We start from the raw sequence: 21,104 nt of genomic DNA, 5'->3' as shown, positions 1-21,104 counted from the left end.
GGAGGGGGCTAGCTAACTCATTGTGCCGATGGTTTTGCAATCTATGTGGCTATCGGATCATCATGTTGTACACCTTAAACTTCCACGATGTTATGGATCAATTACACCTCCACACAGCTGGGAGGAGAGAAAGCACTTGTTTAGCAGGTTTGTGCGTGGCAAAATGGCAGGTGCTATGGAGAATATAAAAGGTGTATATGGACTCTGGCCCTGAGGCAAGAATGGCCTCAAGCTCTCAAGAATTTTCAAGGCAAGGAACATGATTCAAGGACCAAGGGGATAAGACAGACACTTAAAGACCCAAATAAAAAATATCAAGTCATTCCCGGTATCATCTCATTTAATCCCACAAGGACTCCTCAAGATAGGTATTAATATTCCAAGTTTACAAACTGAGGAAAGTTAGGCTCAAGTTACATCAATTGCTCAAGGTTATGATGTAGTAGTAAGTGTTGGGGTTCAGCACAGGTCTCCTTGACCCCCCAAGCCCACATCCTTGGCTGCTGTACCACTGGCTTCACATCTTGCAAGGGGGCAGATTCTGATGGAATCAGAGCTCACCACCACTGAGAACCACCGAGAGGCTTTCCCCTACCTTCTTTGAGTCTTCCATCCTCTGCAGCTGATCCATTTGGGAAAATGGTCTTGACAAAAATCCCCATCTGTCCTCGAATGCAGTCTCGACCTCCAGCAATGCTAAAGCCAAGGCCCTACACCCCAAGCAAAAGGGGGTCCAGGTTGTCATTGCAGTATTTAACTGAGGACATCCATTCTTGTTTCACTATTTAACTGAGGCCGCCTTCCCAGCTAGGCTCAGAGTTAAGCTAAGCAGCTATACATTTAAGTTTATGTTCCCTTCTCCACTTCCTTCCTCAGATCTATTTGCATTGCATTAGCTATGCATTACCCTAAAGGGGGAAAGTTTTCAGTTCAAACATATGAAATTGCCAGTATTTGACAACTTTTGGTCTCCAAAAACGACAATTTCACATGGATGGATTAATACCTCAGGAGAATCATTTTGCACAATTCGGGTGCCATATTTATTTTACTCTTTTGTGTCAGTCTTTCTATTTCATATAATATCAAAATAGATGTTTTGATATTTGTATAATATCAACTTATTTGTATTATTCTCTTTGTGATAATGGCAATGCTATGCAATTCATTCAAAGGGATAACTGGGAATATGTCCCCTGAAGCTACAGGGGTGGCTTTTCTTTCAATAGTGGCAGATACTGGAGCATTCTACTCCACCCTCAACTATGCCCTAGCTCCTGGGTGCTGGTGACTCCCTCATAAGGACTAAAGGGCATGGCCACCTCAGTCAGCAGCCCACAGGAAAGGAGGCCAGGGAATCCACTCAAATCTAGACAATCTAGACAAATCTATGTTTTATTTCACAGAAAAACAGCCATAAAGTTAACCATTTAAGAAATACACGCTAACATTCACTTGGGGGCCAAAAAGGTGAGCAGGCAGGCCCTCACCTTGCCTTTCTCTTTGTACAGCCCGATGATCGAGATGACCGACGGCCGGATGAGTCTCCAAGGCGATTCCACCTGAGTGGTGCTTAGGGAGCGAGTGGACTTCTTCACAATGTGGTATTCCTAAAAGTCAGCACATGGCAAGGTCAGGGATGGTCTCATTTACTCTTCTGTGGCCTCTGGCATAAAGATATATTCAGATTTGGAAAATCTCAGGTGGTTTTTGGGTGAGACAGCCATTTCTCTCTGCTCCCTCTCTGCTCCAGCAGCTTAAAGAAGTTTATGATGAACACCTCTGGAGGCCCAGCCGCCCCTCCACAGATTGCCATCCCTTCCTCTCCATAGAATGAGCTGCTTGGAGGCTGCAAGCACCCAGTGTTGCTCTTTTCTTGACTGTACCCCACACATCTTCCTCCTTGCTTCCTGGAATGGATTCAGGAACCAGAAACCGAGAGGCCTCAGAGACATAGGACGGCTATCCTGTGGTCAAGTTCTCCCTGGAAGCCGCTCCTATCCCCATCCCAAGTTCACAATCATGGATAGAAAGTATCTAGCCATTTTCAGCTCAATTCACTCAACCAAAAACGTACCAAGCCCTTGTTTCTTAAAAAACCCAAACCGCAAGCCCGACAACTGTTATTCCATATAAAACACCCCACTGACAAACTGCGGCCGCTTCAGTTCTAACCCCTCACATTTGGAAAATAAAATACTTTTCCATAAGCCACCCTTTCCCTCTTCCTGGCATGTAGGAGCTCAAATCTCAGCCACTTTCCTGTCCATCACCCACGTGTACACGTGTGTAAGCAGGGTACACTATTTATAACATAAACAAGGGATTATTGCTAAAGCACTTTTACAATTTAGCTTCTTGGGATAATAAATCTCTTAAACGAGACAGGTATTCCAGCATAAGCAAGAAAGAGAAAAAAAAAAAACCACTTTGTGTTTAATCTGAGAAAAGAGACATCAGAAAATAGTTTCTAACCTTAATTAGTACATTCTACGTCCAAAGGTAGAGAGATGTCTGCTAATGATATTTTTGTATTCCTGGCAGCTTAGAATAATTATATTATGCAGTTTTACAAAATATCTGCCAGCTATGCTGGCCTCCCAGACTCTGATTCATTTAAAAAATGTTGGCTTGGCAAGGTTACTACCCTTTTACTGAAACCATCATGGAGATGGCCAGACACAGCCCATGGGTTTTCAGCCCTTGACTACAGAGGTTCACGTGTGGACTTGTGAGGGAACTCTGACCACCAATCTCCAGCCGCACCTCCTTCCAGCTCCCCTTTGGGAGCCCGGGGGACCAGAGGCCTGCAAGTTTCATCGTTCTGATGAGTTTCAGGGCGCCCAGTGCACTTTTAAGACTCTGCCGTCTAATACGGTGGCCATCCCCTGTGGTGGTCACACCAGCCACTTTGCATACGCTCAGTAGGCACACGTGGCTACCGTACAGGGCTGTACAGACATAAAATACTTGCATCACTGCGGAAAGCTGTATTGGGTAGCTCCACTCTAGCCAATGCTCTGTAGGGGCGGGAGAAAGAACCAGCAAAAAGAAGGGAGGGGGGGATCCCAGCAGAAAAGAAGAAGAAAACAAAAAGGGCAATTGGACCAGGGGGAAAAGTCTTTCCTCTAAAATCTTTACTAGCCTGTGCTTTCTAGAAGCCTCATTAGAAATAGGTATTTCTGGGCTATAAATGTGGTCGGGCTTCTCGGCAGGTCAGTTCAGAAATCGCCTCAGTGCTGGGCCTCCTTGGCTGTGATGGCAGGAAACCCTCTCTCATTTTCCGCACTAACCGACACAGCCTACAACTTTCTGATCCACCCCTTGACTCTGCTGGTCCAGTTGGATTATTCTGAGCAGGCCACAGGCTTGTCTCCAGTCACGGGTTTGGAGGAACTTTAATCAGGACCCACGCAGGTTTTTTGCTCTGCTTTTTCTCCAAGTCCCAACTCAAGTTGTCTTTGGGTAGATTCCACACAAAATAGCCCGATCAGCAACTGCCTCTGGAACATGGGCACTTATTTTACTGGGTAGGTAAAACTTTGTTCACGGTGCTTGTGGCCTATCACTTTGGGCGGAACGCTCACTGTCTTTGAGATTCATCGGCCTGTCTGTAAAATGGTGACAACACACCAAAAGTAAGACCCGACCCAGATGACCTGCTGCAGGTCCTTCATCACTCTACTGTCTAGGAGTCTACATGGACTTATGGATGTCATTGCTGCCACCGTCTGCCTCCATGTCTGTTCTGTTGTAGACAAGATGCCAATGGTTTCTCTAGAGCATTCTGGCTGACGGTGCCAGGACTGAAAGAACGCCCCACAAGTTCCCCAGAGACTGAGGCTGCCCTCAACTTGGTTAGGACCTCTCTACCCACTTTGAACTAAGTTGAGGATGATATAATTGAGGAAGAGCACTGTGAAGAATTATGGAGCCCCGACCCTTCTGGGGCAGGCCCTGGAATATTAACATCACCACCTATTTCACCCCTATCCGCAGCCCCTCTGACCTTGCCTATTTGACTCATTACTGTGTAACAGGTAAGATCCCAGACACAGTAGGCACATACATGCACTCTCTTCCTCTATTACATGACCCAACACCCACCCACTCACCCACCCACCCAGTAGTTAGGCTGACACCTGACGCGCCCACTAAACAAGCAATGGTGGTTGACCACAGACCATGAGGCGCCATTGTCTCCTGGCAGTTGAAAGCAGTTCTCAGTTCCAAAACATACAGTAGGAAGGGGATCAAGCTGTCAAGATCCAACAAAGGATTATTTTTCTCTACAGTTTTCACATCCTAGGCTGACTTCCTCCTAACCTCCGTGGATAGACCTTGCTCTCTCTGCTACATCTCTGGTCTCAAATACTCCTGCCCCCACACATGTTGTTCTTCACAACATGGATGCTCTTGTTGGTCTCTGGAGGAGTAAAAGAAAGCCTAGAGACCCAGGGGTGGAAACATGCTCTTACATCCCTAACCAGGCAACTCTGAGAAAACAAAAAGGCTCCATGGTACTGTATTACCTGTGACGTTCCCGTAGAGTCCAGTAGCTGGGGAAGGGAGTGCTTTCGGCCATCTCGGGAGACTTCCAACATCCTGACCCGCGGGTCCCCATTTCGCAGCATCAGCTCATTATATTCCTCAACAGACTCTAGACGGTGTACACCTCCTTGTAAAAACATGGAGAAAAACATGGTGTGATATGGGATGGAAAGAATCTTATGAGAGCATCACAGGCATAAACTTGTTGCATTAACAGCCACACTTCATGGTTTTCAGAAGGCCTGGAGTTTAATACTCTCTAGGCACTGAGCTCATCACTTTCTACCAATAAGCTCTGCCTCAGCTGGGGCCATTAATGCCAGATTATGAAGAAAGTGCCAGTCCTTTGAAGGGACCAGACTGGATATAGGAAATGTTTATGTTTCGTCCAAGTTAGACGTAGCCGGGGTTGATAAGGCAATAGACAACAGTGAGAATGCTATCAGGAGATGGTTTTCTAGTGAGGAAGGAACATTGCCGTGTGGTTGGTATAGTTTCATTGTTTGGGCAGGTGTTTTTTTTTTTTTCCATTAAATGACTTTTCAAATAAACTTTTTTTTATTAAAGAACAACTTACAGGGACATTCACACATCATAAGCGTACAGTTCCATGAAATTTCACAAAGTGAACGTTCCAAAACCCAACATTCAGACCAAGAAATAGAATATTACTGGAACCCAAAAGCCACTTTAGTGCCACTAACCACCCTTCAACCATGGTAACCATTATCCTGACTTCCAACATCATAGATTACTTTTGCCTATTTTTGAAGTTTATATAAATGAACACGTAGACATGTATCTTTTTAAAATATCTGGCTCCTTGTTCTTAGCATCGGTTTGTGAACGTCTCCATGTTGTTGCTAATAGTCTGTTCATCCATTTCTGTTTACTGTGTCATTGTATAAACTTACCACAATTTGGTTATCCGGTCTGTTGCTGATGAACACTTGTTTTGTTTCCAGTTTTAGATCTAGAACAAGGGTCAACAACTTTTTTTTTTCTTTTTTGGGTAAAGGTCAGATAGTAAATGTTTTAGGCTCTATGGGCCACAGATGGTTTCTGCTGCATATTCTCTGAACATGTTTTTTTTTTTTTTTTTTTTTAAACAACCCACCGGAAATACAGAAAGCACTTCTAGCTTGTGGTCCATACAAATATAGCTGTGGGTGGTAGCTTGCTGATCCTTGATCTAGAATATACTGCTATGGAACATTCTGATACAAGTCCTATCTGTGGGGTGTGGACCTAGGAGTAGAGTTGCTGAGTTACAGGTATACAACTACCTTTACCAATGTTGTAACACCATTGTGTGTGAGTCTTGGTTTCCCCACATCCTTGCCATACTTAGTGGTACCAGTTTTTAAAATTTTAGCCATTCTCATGGATATATAATTACATTTCACTGTGGGTTTTTTTTTTTTCTAAAAGATTTTATTTTCAAGTAATCTCCACATCCAATGTGGGGCTTGAACCCACAGTCCCAAGATCAAGAGTCCCACGCACCACTCACTGACCAAGCCAGCCAGGGGCCCCTCATTGTGGTTTTCAAATTACATTTCATCGATGATTAATGAGACTGAGTGTCTTTCAAATATTCATTGGTTGTTTTACTTTTGTAGATTTGTAGAGTGGCTATTTTTTTTTTTTTTGTAAAGTTGTAAATGGCCGATTATTATTATTTGATAAAGTTGTAAAATCCTGTTTTGCTTATTCTTTTATTAGATTTCTGTCTTTTTGGTGTTGATTTATAGGTGTTTTTTTATTGTTAATAATGTTTTGGATATGAGTCCTTCATGAGATCTACGTATTGTAATTATCTTCTCCATGTCTTCATGGTACTTTTAGATAGCAAAAATTTGTAATTTTATTTTTCCCTTTATGATTAGAATTTTTGTATTTTTTTAAAAGATTTTATTTATTGGGGTGCCGGGGTGGCTCAGCAGTTGAGCATCTGCCTTTGGCCCAGGGCGTGATCCTGGGGTCCTGGGATTGAGTCCCACATTGGGCTACCTGTGAGGAGCCTGCTTCTCCTTCTGCCTGTGTCTCTGCCTCTCTCTCTGTGGGTCTCTCATGAATAAATAAATAAAATCTTAAAAAAAAAGATTTTATTTATTTACTTGAGAGAGAGAGCACAAGCAGGAGGAGGGCAGAGGAAGAGAGAGAAGTAGGCTCTCCAATGAGCAGGGAGCCCAAGGCATGGCTCCATTCCAGGACGCTGGGATTGTGATCTGACCTGAAGGCAGATGCTTAATTGACTGAGCCACCCAGGCCCCCCAAAACTTTTGTGTCTTAAGAAATTTTTATAGTGGGACGCCTGAGTGGCTCAGCGGTTGAGCACCTGCCTTTGGCTCAGGGCTTGATCCCAGATTCCCGGGTTCGGGTCTCACATCGCGCTCCCTGCATGGAGCCTGCTTCTCCCTCTGCCCGTGTCTCTGCCTCTCTCTGTGTCTGTCATGACATCCTTTTTTTTTTTTTTTTAAAAGAAACTTTTATAGTAATTTTTAAAGACATCTTTATCAATACCTAGTTTTTATTATACACCATTTTAAAATAAGAAAATTTAAGGGCTTTAATCTTAAACGATGGCTTGATCACATCATAGCTATAACCTTACAATGTTTACATGATGTGTTATAAATGACATATATACCCGTGTGTGTGTATAGCTATATACACATACAGATTCTTTAATACCAAGTTCTCCTAGACTATATTTCATTTGATCACCTAAAATTCAGTTTACCTAAACATTTCTCAGAAAGTTTTTCACGGAATAAAACAGGATGATTCTGTACTCTTTTAAAAAATATATATTGAGTTTTTAGTGGTGATGAAAAGTTAGAAGAGTGCTGATGCAGTTATACTAAGGTGCACATCGCTAAAAGCTTGGTGTTTCAAAAGCTACATATTAACTTTGTGATACAGGTTTTCAAACACCTGAAACTCCTTTGCAATCAAAGAGAAATTTCCATTAAAAAAGATCACAAACCTAAGGCATTAACATGGATAAATCAAAAATACCAAAATTAAAAGGGAACCCTGCAGGCAAAAAAGGAAGTACGAAGTAAGGAAAATTCAGGTTAGACTATCAGGGAAAATGTTCCATAAAACCGCTATAGTCATTTTGGAGCTAGACGAGGCAAAAATCTTAGTGGAAATGGCTGGAACTTCTTTACAGAACCTCCTTAATAATTCATGACTTACTAATTCGTGGCCAGATTAATCCATCTTGGCAGCCTTACTCATCTGAAAAAGATTTATTAGAAGAAAGTGCCGGTTGAGCTGACAGGGAGGCACTTGCCTCAACAGAAGAGAAACCACATACGGTAGTGTCTGTAGATAATATGCTGATACGTGAATACCACCAGAGTGACTCACTTGTAGAAAATACGAAAGAAGTATCCACGTTTACAGGACAGACAAATTAGCAGTTGATCACATTAAAATCTCCCGTATTCAAAAGTCTTTAGACTGAACATATCTCACAGCACTGACCGGAGACCCGGTTCCGCAAGCCTCTGTCACAAGGCCTCCAATTACTTTTCCAGCCTTATCTCCTGCTGCCCTGCTGCATGAATTCGTTGCTGTAGCCTGCTGATTCTCAAAGGAGACGATCTGTCCTCCTCCCGCATCCTTTCCAAAACTGGGGAGCCTATAAATATTGCTTGACATTTAACTTCGCTCTGCCGGCACCATCGTCTCCCACCCTGGGCGGGGGGGGCGCTTACCCCTAATCTCGCTGATGGGCTCTGCTGGGCTCAGCCTGTTCCTGATGGGTCACTGGCTCTTTCAGGGAGCCGAGGAGGAGCAGTTGCCAAAGACTAACCAATTTCCCCCCATTGTCCCTAAGCATCTCTTGTGCACTTTCTCCTCGTCTAGACCACCGTTTGCTTCCTCGTGGGTTCTCTCAAGTCCTGCCAGGGCACTGGTTCTCCTCAATCTTGTGTCCTCTGGATGCCTCCCCTGAGCGCCACAACCCAGAGAGCCTTCCATCTTCAAACCTCTCGTGGGCGCCTTATCGTGGCCTACAAGTTCTCGAGAATACGCTTCTCTGAACCTGTTCAAGCATCTTCCCCTCCTGAGAGGGAAAGGGGGGGACACCAATTACAAGAAGGTTGCAAAAATGATGATGATGAACGTGATGTCAATGATGGCAGTGGTGACAAGAGGGGCAGCTATCACGTGGGGTGGGCTGTGACAGCCACATTCTGGAGGGCCGGTGCCACATTCATTCTCTAAACCCCATCTTTCAACTGAGACCGTATACTGACCGATTCGCAGAATAAATGTACATTATTATCCTCACTTCACACATGAAGAAACAGAGACCCAGAGACGTCGAGTCACTTGTCTCAGGTCACACAGCCAGTCATGGCAGAGCTGGGAACTGAACACAGTCCTCCCTGGCTTCATGCATGGGATACAGATTTGCTTACTGTGGTCCCAGGTGTCTGGGGGAGGACAGTAGCCACCTGTGGATCTACTACTCCGCTGAATGTGCCACTTGTTCTAAATTAATAGTAGGAAGAGTGTCAGAGAATTATGATCTGAAAGGCTCCCAGCTACATGCCCCTCCCCATGTCTGTATCTAGAAAGCCCCAGACTGGGGAGTAGGATTCTCTTCAAGACTCACAGGAAGCAGAGGGGTGGGTAAGAACTGCCTGCGAGGCAGGTGATCTTGCTGGCACGGAATGAGCGACCTTTGGGATTCCCTTAACTTCTCTGGTCTCATCCATAAAACGAGGAATGTGACGGCACGGGTTTCAAAGGTCCCTGGTACTCCCCCGAAAGCTCTGTGGCTCCCCTGGGAACCGTATAAGGTGTTGCTTAACTCTGCCAAGACAACGGACCTAAAGATCTCCATCCGTTGTGCCCCTGGGACTCACAGGCCCCAAACATGTGCAGGAATTAAGTGTATTTCTCTCAGTTGATCCTGGGGGCTGCAGGGGAGCTGGCCATTCTCCCCACATGAGGACCCTGGCACGACGTCTCCCCTCCGACTTCCCAGCCTCTGGTTTGTCACAGACCCGTGTTTAGACATACACCGCCTAATAACAGGAGTTACGAATACAAACCAATTCACTTTGTTACTCGGGTTTGTTCCAACAAACAGATGTATTTCATGGTCCTATACTGGTTGCTTTACCTGAGAATAACTCAGGAGAGGGCCAGGCAGGTGGTGGTGGTGGTGGGGGGGGGGGTCCTGGTTGGCAGGCACAGATACCACCCCTCCGCACCAACTGGTCTGGAAGAGGAGACTGACAATTTTTTGCATGTTAACAAACCATGGCTGCTTTTCTGTGCTTTGCCTGTCTGTCTGTCTAATCTGCTCACCCCGGCAAGGCCAGGATTATTATCTCCTTTTTTTCAGGTGAGGCAGTAACAGTTCAGGGGCTTGAAATAACTGGCCCGAGGTCACATGAGAGGTCTTTGGTGTGTATGTGACCAGGGCTGGCTTGTCCGTCGGGCCAGTAGACACAGCACCGAGGGCCCACAAGAAAGTTTTAAGTATAAGCATCACAGCAATGAAGAGATCACAAAGAGCCCAGCTTGTATCTTCATCCGGATGCAGCCACAAAATATGTTTCAGGTTGTGTGTGTGTTGAATGGGGGAAAGAACCCATTGGGGAGTCAGTGCCTAGGACCCACGGCTCATAACGGGTCCCTGCACATGACCTCTGCTTTCAACACTGACTTTCTGTCTCAGGGCACAGGCCAGCTGCTGCGAGGCTTTACCCAGGAACTGTGAGATCTCTTTGTTCCCGGAGCTGCAACTCCCATCCCATTTTTCCGCCTGCTTCATTGAGATGCAGATTTAATATGAAGTAAATAGCTCTTTGCCCCTGGTTCTGGAGGACTGAGGGGAGAGGGACATTTGCCAGGAAGAGGCCACTAGGAATATTCCACGGTGCATGGGTCACCTGAAGTCCTGTGGAAGTAAATGAACCATACACACACAGGAAATTTAGGTTTGAGCAGAGACCAACGGAGATGTTGACATTCACTTCATTATGACTCAAATAAAAATATTCAAGTGGGCAGCCAGGCTGAGTGAAGTTTTATGCTCCGGGCATATGCACTATCTAAAGGAAAAACAATTTTGAGGCTGTAAGGGGGAAAAAAAGAGCTCATTCTGTTAATGACTTTATCTTTCCCCTCCCGAGGCTACAAGTTCACTTTCAGACAGGCCATATCAGGCAGAGAGTTCCACGCACCTGAAAGACGACTCTTGAGCTTCATTTTGCTGCTGCCCTGCTTGGGACTTTCCAGGTTTCCCTTGGATTCGTCGGGGCCGCATGAATCTTGGGGCTCATCCGTCCCAGGCATCTGAAACGCAGAGAGCACCGAGCTGATGGCAGAGGCTGGCTTGCAATCACCGATGAGATCCCCTCCCAGAAGCTATCTCCAGGCTTGAAGAGCAGCAATAGAGGTAATCACGTGAGGAAAAAAGGTTCCCGGGATCAAAGCACAGCCCCTCAGATAACCTGGAACCATACAGCCTTATGCTGGCAAGTTCCTCCCCAGCAGCCCCTACCCAGAGGCCATTTCATTTCTGGAGGAAACTTGTTGGTCAAGGTCACCCAAGTGGTCACAAAAGCCACAATGACAGGTCTCTTGACTTGCGGGGTAGTGCTTTTTCCTACAGTGCGAGTTGCAAGAAATATTAAACCAGAAATTTAAACTCAATTCTGAAATACAGTTAAATGTTAATTTTGGGGCGGCCAAATAACTACACCCCTTGGTTCCACCAGACTGTGCTACACCCCTGAGTACTGATTAAGCACTGCTCAGGCCACATGCAGGTAGCCCCATAAAGTCAGCCCACACGTCTGTACATTGTATGATGTCTATGCTATCAGACCCCAAGAGGTGATGCAGAAAGAAAGGTCCCAAGGTCTGCAGAGTCCTCTATCTGAGAAAAGCCAAACATGCTAAAATACGACAACAAAAAACTACATTTATTAGAGAGGAAGGGGAGACTTAAATGCTTGAAAGTGTGTATAAAAAATTTGGGAGGTATATTTATATGTACAAAACTTATGAGATACATCAAACAATGAACTTGAAAATTTGAAATTTTATTTTCTGGGGCCCCTGGGTGGCTCAGTGGTTGAGCATCTGCCTTTGGCTCAGGTTGTGATCTTGGGGTTCTGGGACCAAGTACCGCATCAGGCTCCCCAGAGGGAGCCTGCTTCTCCTTCGGCCTCTCTGTGTGTCTCTCATGAATAAACAAATTTTTAAAAAATCTCTGAAATTTTATTTTCCTTTGAGATTCTGAAGGGAAAAAGTCCTATTAATGAAAATAGGTAGGATTCATGTGAAGAAACATATATCAATTTAAAAAGACATAGAAGATACACTTTGACATTTTATGGTCTTTGAAAGTCACATAATTATAATGTTTTTAAAAAAAAGCCACCCCAAATCCTGAATGTTAACTGATAATAAAAATTACACATTGCATATCAAATTCAGTATGTGAAAATGCATAAAGCAGTAACAGTAATCTCCCAGGTAAACCCCACCTCCTCCTAAGAATTGTTTACATGTAAATCTTTTAAAATATATAGATAATATTTTTGTATTTTAAGTAGGTCCACACCCACCGTGGGGCTCCAACTCATGACCCCGACGTCAAGAGTGGCACGCTCCACAGCCTGAGCCAGCCAGGCACCGCTATATGTAAATCTTCTATGTAATATATGAGATTTGCAAAATTCTCCCGTAAGTTCAAGTATCTTTCTGGATGAGAAAGAGGGGAAGAAAAGGTCTGAGAAATGAGGAGATGCAGGCAAGCTGGGGAAGGGGCCTGATATATTAAACGAATCCTGATATATTAAACAAAGATAAATTTGGTGAATCCTTATTACAATGTCGGGGATTGGCAGGTCTCCAGGTTTAAATTATGAAGTAAAGGCAGGAGTGGAATCCTCAGGATGATTGTAGAGATCCTCAAGAGGGAGGTCTTTCCCAACCCCAAATTGTAACATTTAATTCACACCCAGGGCAAAAGAACCCTCTTGAAGACCTGCCAGAGAACCTGGGCAGAGGAGGAGCCATGCAAATAGGAATAATCCAGAGAGAGGCGGCAGGGCCTCCCCTTGACTCCTTTGCTTAATTTAAAGGCTTATGGAAAGAGCCTGTCTCCAGACTGTAAATAGCAATTACTTGGGACTGAACTAAGTTGCCTGGTTCTTGCTCTCACACCGCCTGACCCAAGCTAACAGCCCACGGGGAAAGATACTCCTCAGCTTGCAGGTCATTACCCCCTTGGCGCCCATTCAGGGAGTGGGTTGCTCTGGGGCGGCCAAGGCCCAGACCATCGGAAGGCACGTCTGAGGAGCTCGTGTCAAGGGAAGAAAACAATCTCAGGCAACTTACGAAGTTTCCTTCTTCCATTTTCCTGCTTTTCCAGCGTGGCCTCAGCTTTTCAGGCAATCAGAGGAATTCTGAAGATGGCATAGCCCTCATAGAAGTAGCAGAAAGGAAAGTGACTTGCCCAAGGCTTTCCAATTCATTACAGGCAAGGCTGCGACTCCTCAGTCTCCCGATTTCCAGCTTCATGCCTCACTAGGATGTTCTCTCCCTCTATCCTTAGATGCTTTTTAATTACGTTATTGCTTTGGATAATCAACACCATACAGTATAGTTCATATACCTGAAATGCTTCCCATTTAATGTTCACAGGCAAGCATGTTTCTCAAGGTAAAAAATGTTCTCTCCATCGACAGATGAGGAGATTAACAGAGACCCTTAAGTAACACCTTTTTGTTTATAACATATGTCCTAGATCCAGGCTAGATCTCATGTGTGCAGAGAATAAGAGTGCAAGATGAGTGGTGTAGTTTTACAAGACCAAACACGTACTGTGTCAAATCTGTGTTCTTGTGATATGAGCCCAACTGCAGCCAACTCTTCTTTATTTTGAGAATCTGAGAGAGGCGGTTTAGAAGAGAATCACAGCCTTAAGGAATCACTTTTTTTTTTTTAAATCTCAAATGCACCAAAGAACGAGATGACATTTGGTTTCCATGATCTATAAAATGCCAATACCATTTCTTACACCAACGAAATCTTACTCTAAAGACGGTGTGTGTTATATTACTACCAAAAGCCTGTAACTAAAACCAACCGGAATGGACCCGGAGATATCTCAAAGAAGTGCCAATGGTACACTGTTGAGCTCAAGGCAGAAGCACAATCTTATTTCAGAACCCGCTGAGAAGCGCACAGGATTCTGAATTTAAACAGAACCTTTTCTTCTTGTAACAGAAAACGGTCTGTCGTGATTTTAGGTGGTTTGTAACTCAAGGAACAGGCAGTGACATACAAAGTGCAATTCTTTAAAAAAGATTTTATTTATTTGAGGGAGGGAGATGAGCAGGGGGAGGGGCGGAGGGAGAAGGAGACTCCCCACTGAGCAGGGAGCTCCATGCTGGGCTTGATCTGGGAACTCTGGGATCATGACCTGAGCTGAAGGCAGATGCTTAACCCACTGAGCCCCCCAGGCACCCCACAAAGTGCAATTTTGATTACAACATGCCTCTCTTCAGTCTTGTGACTATTGTCTGAAAATGTCCACATTCTAGAGTCCCTTTACTGTATTATTTCTTTAGATGCACAGAACAAATCAAACTGTTTTGGGGATGATGTCATTTTAGTCATTCTAAAAAGAAATGTGCAAAAAGTTCTCCTGGAAAGCCTTTGGTTCAGCTGGTATAATCTATTATTCATCAGCAATTTCTAATTCATGTGTTATACAACAATACCATTATATTAATGGGATCTAATGTAATTTGCCAATTTCCAAGTTAGAACCTTTCTGTTTGGAATAGTATTTTCTACACTGGTGGCCTATGAGATTCTCTCTCACCGAAGAAGACTCTTTAGCTTCTGGTTTTATGGTGAGGTAGTAGAGCAGAATGGTTAAGAACCTAGCTGCCTGGATACAAAAACCAGGATTATTAGCATATTAGTTATCCTCCTTGAACATCAATGTCCTCCTTGGGAAGACGGGGTTTGATGTAATAATTAAGTGATAGTTTTCTTTCTTTCTTTTTTTTTTTCTTAAGGATCTTATTTATTCATGAGAGATAGAGAGACAGAGAGAGAGAGGCAGAGAGAGAAGCAGGCTCCATGCAGGGAGCCCGATGTGGGGCTTGATCCCTGCGGGACTTGATCCCAGGACACCGGGGATCATGCCCCGAGCTGAAGGCAGACGCTCAACCACTGAGTCACCCAGGTGTCCCAAGTGATAGTTTTTCTGATTAAAGATGGCAGATTTCCCTCTCTCCCCCCTCTCCTCATTTGAAAGCACACTCAAATGACAGAGATTTTAAAATGAAAGACATAATCCCACAGGGCAAAAGAGAACAGAAGACAACAGCAACAAAATTCTGGAAACCAGTGAGCAGATGAACACGTGGTATGGATCCAACTTGAGAAAACTGAATGCTAAGCTGGGATCGGAGAAAGCTAAAAAGCAGCCCAATTTGAACAGAGACCCTCAAAAGCTCAGGAGTTGCCAATAAAGGGTGTCTGGACACGGGCATGCAGTGAGGCCAAAGCGGTGGTGAGAGTGGAAAGTGGCTGATGCAGGTATTTAGAATGGATCTGATTTCGAGGAGACTCCCAGGCTTCGGGAATGACCTGGACAAACTTTGGTGTGCAACAGGATCACCTGGAGAGTCAGTAAAGCACGTGGAGGCTCGGGCTCATGGAAGCGGGGCAGGGCCTGGGCCTCTGGAGTTCACTGCTGCCCTGGACCCAACAGAGCCGGCTGCCACGGGAGATGCGGGGCCCAGCGGGAATTACGAGCGTACTCTAGAGAGGAAAACAGAGGCTCCTGCTGCCTCCCCATCGCCTGTCAGCCCCCGAATGAGGGAGGGCTGTTACCAGCATGCAGCTCTGCATCGGCCATGTAGGGGCTTTAACCAGCAACTGCAAACAACTGCCCCACTCTCTGAACGAAGGGACAGCACCTGCCAGGCATCATGTAATTTCCGTGTACTACAGGCAGCGGCATGGATTGCGCCCATAATACATAAATAGAACGTTGGCATCAGAGGTGGCTTTTCATTATGTAAAATAGAAACAACAGTATTTTTTAGTACTTATTTTTTTAAAAAAGATTTCAGAGAGAGCTTGTGTGCATGTGTGCAGGTGCGGAGGAGGGGTCAGGGAGGGGGAGAAGGAGAGAGAGAACCTCATGCAGGCTTCATGCTGAGCACAAAGCCCAACCCAGAGCTCCATCTCACGACCCTGAGATCAAGAGTCGGAGGCTTAACCGAATGAGCCACCCAGGTGCCCCGAACAACAGTATTTATTTTTAAAGGGTTAAAATTACCTGGTAACTAATGAGGTTATTATGAGGACTAAATGACAGTGCACTTGAGAGTACTAGTTAGAGTACCTAACATGGATCATAGAAGTATTGTGACGCTTCAGCCGAAACAAAACACCTCAAGCTTTCTCCCCACCAAGGCTGAGGCTGCCTCTAGATTTGATGATTACACAGACTGTGATCATAGCTCTGGACTGCAGAGATCAATGTGTTTAACTTCCTACCTACAAACGGTAGCACATTCAATGAATGAACAAAGCAATAAGACAAATGGCGACCCTGGTATGAATATGCCATCTTGCTGGATTTGTGATGAGAAAAAAGCTCCATAAAATAACTGCAAACCTAACAGCTAAGAAGACAGTTTCAAATGCATGTACCTGGAAATGCATGCTTCTGGAAGCCAGCTTTGCACAGGACACCAAGGATGATCTGAGAACACACTCTGGCCTTATAATCAGAGTAGAAGCAGTGACAGAGAGACAATAAAGGAACCCATGATTAATTAGAGGAAGAGAGAGGCTTCCGTAAAGGAAAAGCAGAGATCTCAGACACCAGGCTATGCAGGTGTGAAGGGGGAGAACAGACTGTGAAGTCCGGGAGGCCAGCTCCTGACCTCAAGTAAAGTGGGTGTCACATGAGTGGGGAGACACTTTAGTTTTTACTAGATTGGAGGGCGTGACTGGGATCTAAGGAAATCCACCCGAGAATAAGAGGCAAATCCACAGGGAGCAGGATGCAATGATGCTCCTATGGAGATCTCAGGCCCAGAAGACAATAAGAGGTGATTTAAAAACTGCAGAGCTTGAGTAAGTGGATTTGGGACAGCTGTATCAAGAAGGATCAGAAAGTTCAGGCAGATTTAAAGGTGAAGGGTGAAGAAGCCCAGGAAGAGATTTAAACAATCCTTGGGTCAGTTTTAAAGGGACACAGTTATTTTTGTTGGCCTGATGGAGGTGGCCTGAGAAATGTATGAGATTAGGACTGGAAAGGAAGCAAACATGAGACAAACCAAGGGGAGCCAGGCAGGATGATAATAGGCCGGAAGTTGATGTTGGTCAAGTGGGAGAAAATTTCCTGGGTGGAATTAGCCAAGGCAGAGGTGGTGGTGGTCAAGATGCATAAGAACAAAGGATACGTTGGAAAACAGAAGAGTCCCTGATTCCGTATCTTTCACAATAATGAGCCCCATAGGCGAGAATCTAGAACAGTATTTTAGGGGGAAAAAAATCTATGTCAGAAAGCAAAGGAACAGGGGAAGTTAAAAAAAAAAAAAAGGCACCCAGGCCCAGCAAGCAGGGCTTATGAAAGAAGAAAGGAGTCCGTCTCAACAGCAGGTTAAACAGGAACTCAAGTGAGTCTTCCCAAAAGGAGATGGATATGAAACTCTAGAGGCATATCCAATTACTACCCCCCAAAATACGTAGCAGAAAGCCTTGTTGCTCAACCCCTGGAGCATTCAAAGCCTGGGGAAAGACCAATCTCAAGGAGCAGGTGGCAGGAGTATTAGCCCTGACTGGCTCTTCAGGGGCGTGAGCTGCAGAATCATGACAGCCGGCCTGGTGCGTGAATCTGCAGAGGGTGTTATTCCAGCTGAATAAATGGGGGAGGAGAAAGGCAGCTCTTTCTCTAGTCGAAGCACTGCTAAGAGGTAGTGGAACCGGAAACGTGGCCCAGGACTGAAAATGCCTGCACCCGAGAACACAGCAGCTCTGTCAGAAGCACAGTCCACACCCAACGCAGTGCGTCAGGGAGCCCTCAGCTTCCATCTCAGAGTGCAAACGCAAATTAAGAAGATTTTGAATATAAACCAAAAAAAGCACTTTAGTAGGACCAAGTTGATTTCACCCATCCGGGCTGGGAGGAAGATTACTGCCAGCTGAGTTTATTTTATTTATTTATTTATTTATTTATTTATTTATTTATTTATTTATTTATTTATTTTTGCCAGCTGAGTTTAAATTCACGGTCATGGACTCTAAAGGACCGCCACAGACTGAATTGTATTTAGAGAAGAATATTTTCGTCAGCTGGCCTTTATTTGATAGGACTTGGGGTCTCTGCTACGGGCTGCTGGGAGACCATCCTCCCTGGGTCTCTCCCATTTCTATGTGGCTTTTGAACAGAGGCACGGGCTGTTTTTACTCTGGATTATCTATCTTTTCAAGGATGTTTGTAGAACAAACCACTTTGAAAGTCAGAGATAGTGTCTCTGGAGGAAGAGGCAGGTTTATTGTCTAGTATAATAAAGATAATGTCTCCCTCTGGAGCAAAGGGCAGTCAGATTTGCTTCAAGCCTATCATAAAGACGTAGATTGCCACCAATCGGGGTTCCTTAGCTGTGATGCAAATCCACCGCGGGTGCATCTACTCGAGCTCCTCTGTATCATTCCTGTAGGACTTGGGGTGACAGGGGGACATCATACAAACATGATGCTCTAAACTAGGATTGAGTCCTAAACTGGGAATGGAGAAAGCCAAAAGCTACTGTGCCATCAGCAATAAAGTCTCTGACGCAGGAATCTCATGTGTCAGGTCAGCATCCATGAAACTGTAATGTAAGACCTCAGACTTTTTGGTCTTTGGCAAAATTAAATAAGGTCCCAGGGAAAAAAGTCTGCCTGGGATAACTGTCTAGGAGTGAGGGATTGCCTCATTTTTCTAAATGTCAAGGGTACAGGTCCATTTACTCTTTGTTCATTTACATTTCACTAAAAGGGAAAGCATACAAGAGACTTGCTGTTGAACAAATTTGACTTTCTTGGAGCTGAAAGAACCATATTTGTTCCAGTGAGAAATCACCCAGGCTGCAGATGCTGAAGAGCACAGCCTCTCCCTGGCATCAAGAATCTCCTTTGTGAAGATGGAGCAAAATACAGAATAGGAGAAATGGAAGGAGGCCGTTAAATGCTTTGGTTTTTAACTCGAAAGGTGAAGGAAATTTAGGATTGGACTGTTAATTACCTTCGATTTTAATGTCTCTGGATTACGATTTACAAGGAGATTTGAACTTGTTAGGATTTTAATTATTCGAGTGTCATTCTTATGTTGACATTTTACGTCTTTGTAGCACACCTCCAAAAAGCTGCACTGGACAATGAGGCTAGAAATAATTTTGCAGGAGAAACGGCCTAGGGTTGAGTTGTAGCTTCTGGTAAACTTTATTCTTCTGGAGGAGAGGAAGAAACCGTCATTACCTTAAGAGACGGGTCCCCTAGGTCCAAGTTAAGAGTCTAGTACTTAGAAATGTTCTATAACTGCTGGCCAGACCATTTACGAGACCTCCTTAAGCACACTGTGACTAATACAATGTTGAAGCCCGAGCATCATCTGTCTTTCTCAGCAAACTTTTGAAGCCTTACAAACAAACCATGAGAAGCGTGGCTTTCATCTCCAACCATCTCCATTGCGCAAGCGAACCTGATCCCAAGGAAAACTGCAGGAGGACGGGTTGCACCCAGTTCATGCCATGTTTTTACAGTTCCCAGCACTTGAAAAAAAAAATAATCTGCAGATGTCACAGAAGACATCCAAGCTCCAAATCCCTAGGAAGCTGTGCTGGCTCATCCCCCCAGTCAGTATCTACAGGACAGTGGAGCGTGGTGATTTCCCTTTTATGCTTCAGTCACACTCAGATTATTTTTAGGCTGCCAAAGGAAGCTCATTTTCCAAATCTCTGGGGCAGATGTTTGAGTGACCAAAGGAGAACCAGATGGCCATCAGAGGGGCCAGGGCCGGGAATGAATAACCATTCAGAAAAAGGGAATCAGCACAACAATAAATCAGCCCAAAGCAGCAAGAAGCCTGTGAGTTGACTGCCGAAATTAAAACAGAAATCTACTGACTGCTACACTAGAGTCACTGCTTTCCAACAAAGGGGACTCGGGACTGAAGAGGAAACCAGTAAAACTGAAAAGTAAAACTTGCCAGACCCCAGAATGCTCGGGTACACGTACAGCGTGTATGCAGAGCGTCAGATGCAGCTGGGGAAAAGCCACAGCTGATGTGGACTCAGGCACTCAGGCTGGGCTCTGAAAATGGAACAATATTGTCCTTGTTCGGATCCCGTTTCCGGTTTCCTCCCATTGATCATCCCCAAACAATGTGAATGGGCTTCACACGCTTTGTTGGTGATAATTTGATTTTTTATGCGTACAAATTAAATAGGTTTCTTCATCCCTTGGAAAGTTGGGGCAAAGAAATCACTTTAAGGACGTTGGACTATAATCAGCCGTTGGCCCATGTGCGCCTCCCCGTAGTGTGTCTGTATGTGTCACCATCCCAAGGAGGGGACTGTGTCCTCAAGTGACTCAGTTCTTCAAAAATAACAGAAGCTGTGGATCCTAAGAAGGAGAATCTGTGCAGGTCCCTCCTTGGTATTGATTTCAAATTGAGGCAAGGCGAGTGCAGACGTTCCCTACAGAGCAGGAACCAGCATTCTCACCATGTTCCATGACCTGGTGGGTGAGAAAAATGTGGAGCCTGGAGCTCTTCTTTGGCTTGTGGGCTGGCTACTAAAGGCAGATCCCAGGGTCATTTCTCAGCAGGAGCTGGCTGTCTGCTCCCCTTGGGCATATTTCTGGGAACAAGACTAGGTTTTTTTTTTTTTTTTTTTTTTAGGGAGGGGTCGGGAGGGAGATGGAGGGAGAGAAAAGAGATTCTTAAGCAAGTTCCACACCCAGCACAGAGCCTGATGTGGGGCTCAATCCCACAACTCTGAGATCACGACCGGAGCTGAAATCAAGAGTCGGATGCTCAACCAACTGAGGCACCCAGGTGCCCCTGATATTCCTTATCCTAAAATCCAGAATGATAAACCCGAGTGTGTAGGAAAACCCCAAGACACACAAAAACTAGTGGTGGGTGGGCTCTAAGAAAGACATGTAAAAAGAGACCCAAGAAGCAAGCAGGAGGGATGGAGGAAAGAAAATAAGGGATGAATTAAGACACTTCCATACAAATGCTTTCTCTATACAAATGTTTTAGAGAAAGTTTTACATGATTATCTGGCTTAGAAAAATAGAAGATCATTTTAACTGAACATACCATTAGGTAGGTTTTAGATGAAGAGTAACTAGTTGGGCTGAAGACATTGCAGCTAAGTGTTGGTGTGCTGGTAAGTTCCAGGGACACCCTGAGGCCTTCCGTTGCCTCTTCTAGATCAACGTGCCTCTTCTACCCTCAACTCTTTATTTTCCAGCACAGG

The 21,104-nt window shown here is 44.8% G+C and overlaps 1 protein-coding gene across 5 annotated transcripts in view; it reads right to left on the bottom strand.

Moving 5' to 3' along the window:
- Positions 1–21,104, bottom strand: part of PDZD2 (PDZ domain containing 2) — a 360,029-nt gene that overhangs the window by 39,778 nt on the left and 299,147 nt on the right. For all 5 annotated transcript variants that reach the window (XM_041749706.1, XM_041749707.1, XM_041749705.1 and 2 more), the window contains 4 exons: positions 10,770–10,881; positions 4,533–4,678; positions 1,491–1,610; positions 596–710 (listed from right to left, as the gene is read on the bottom strand). In XM_041749706.1, coding sequence (XP_041605640.1) covers positions 596–710; positions 1,491–1,610; positions 4,533–4,678; positions 10,770–10,881 — 493 coding nt within the window. The remainder of the gene's footprint in view (positions 1–595; positions 711–1,490; positions 1,611–4,532; positions 4,679–10,769; positions 10,882–21,104) is intronic.

Source organism: Vulpes lagopus, chromosome 3 (assembly GCF_018345385.1).
Source record: "Vulpes lagopus strain Blue_001 chromosome 3, ASM1834538v1, whole genome shotgun sequence".
In the NCBI taxonomy this organism is placed as follows: Eukaryota; Metazoa; Chordata; class Mammalia; order Carnivora; family Canidae; genus Vulpes; species Vulpes lagopus.
Note: the sequence above shows the minus strand (reverse complement) of the source record. Positions and strands in the feature narration are given on the sequence as shown.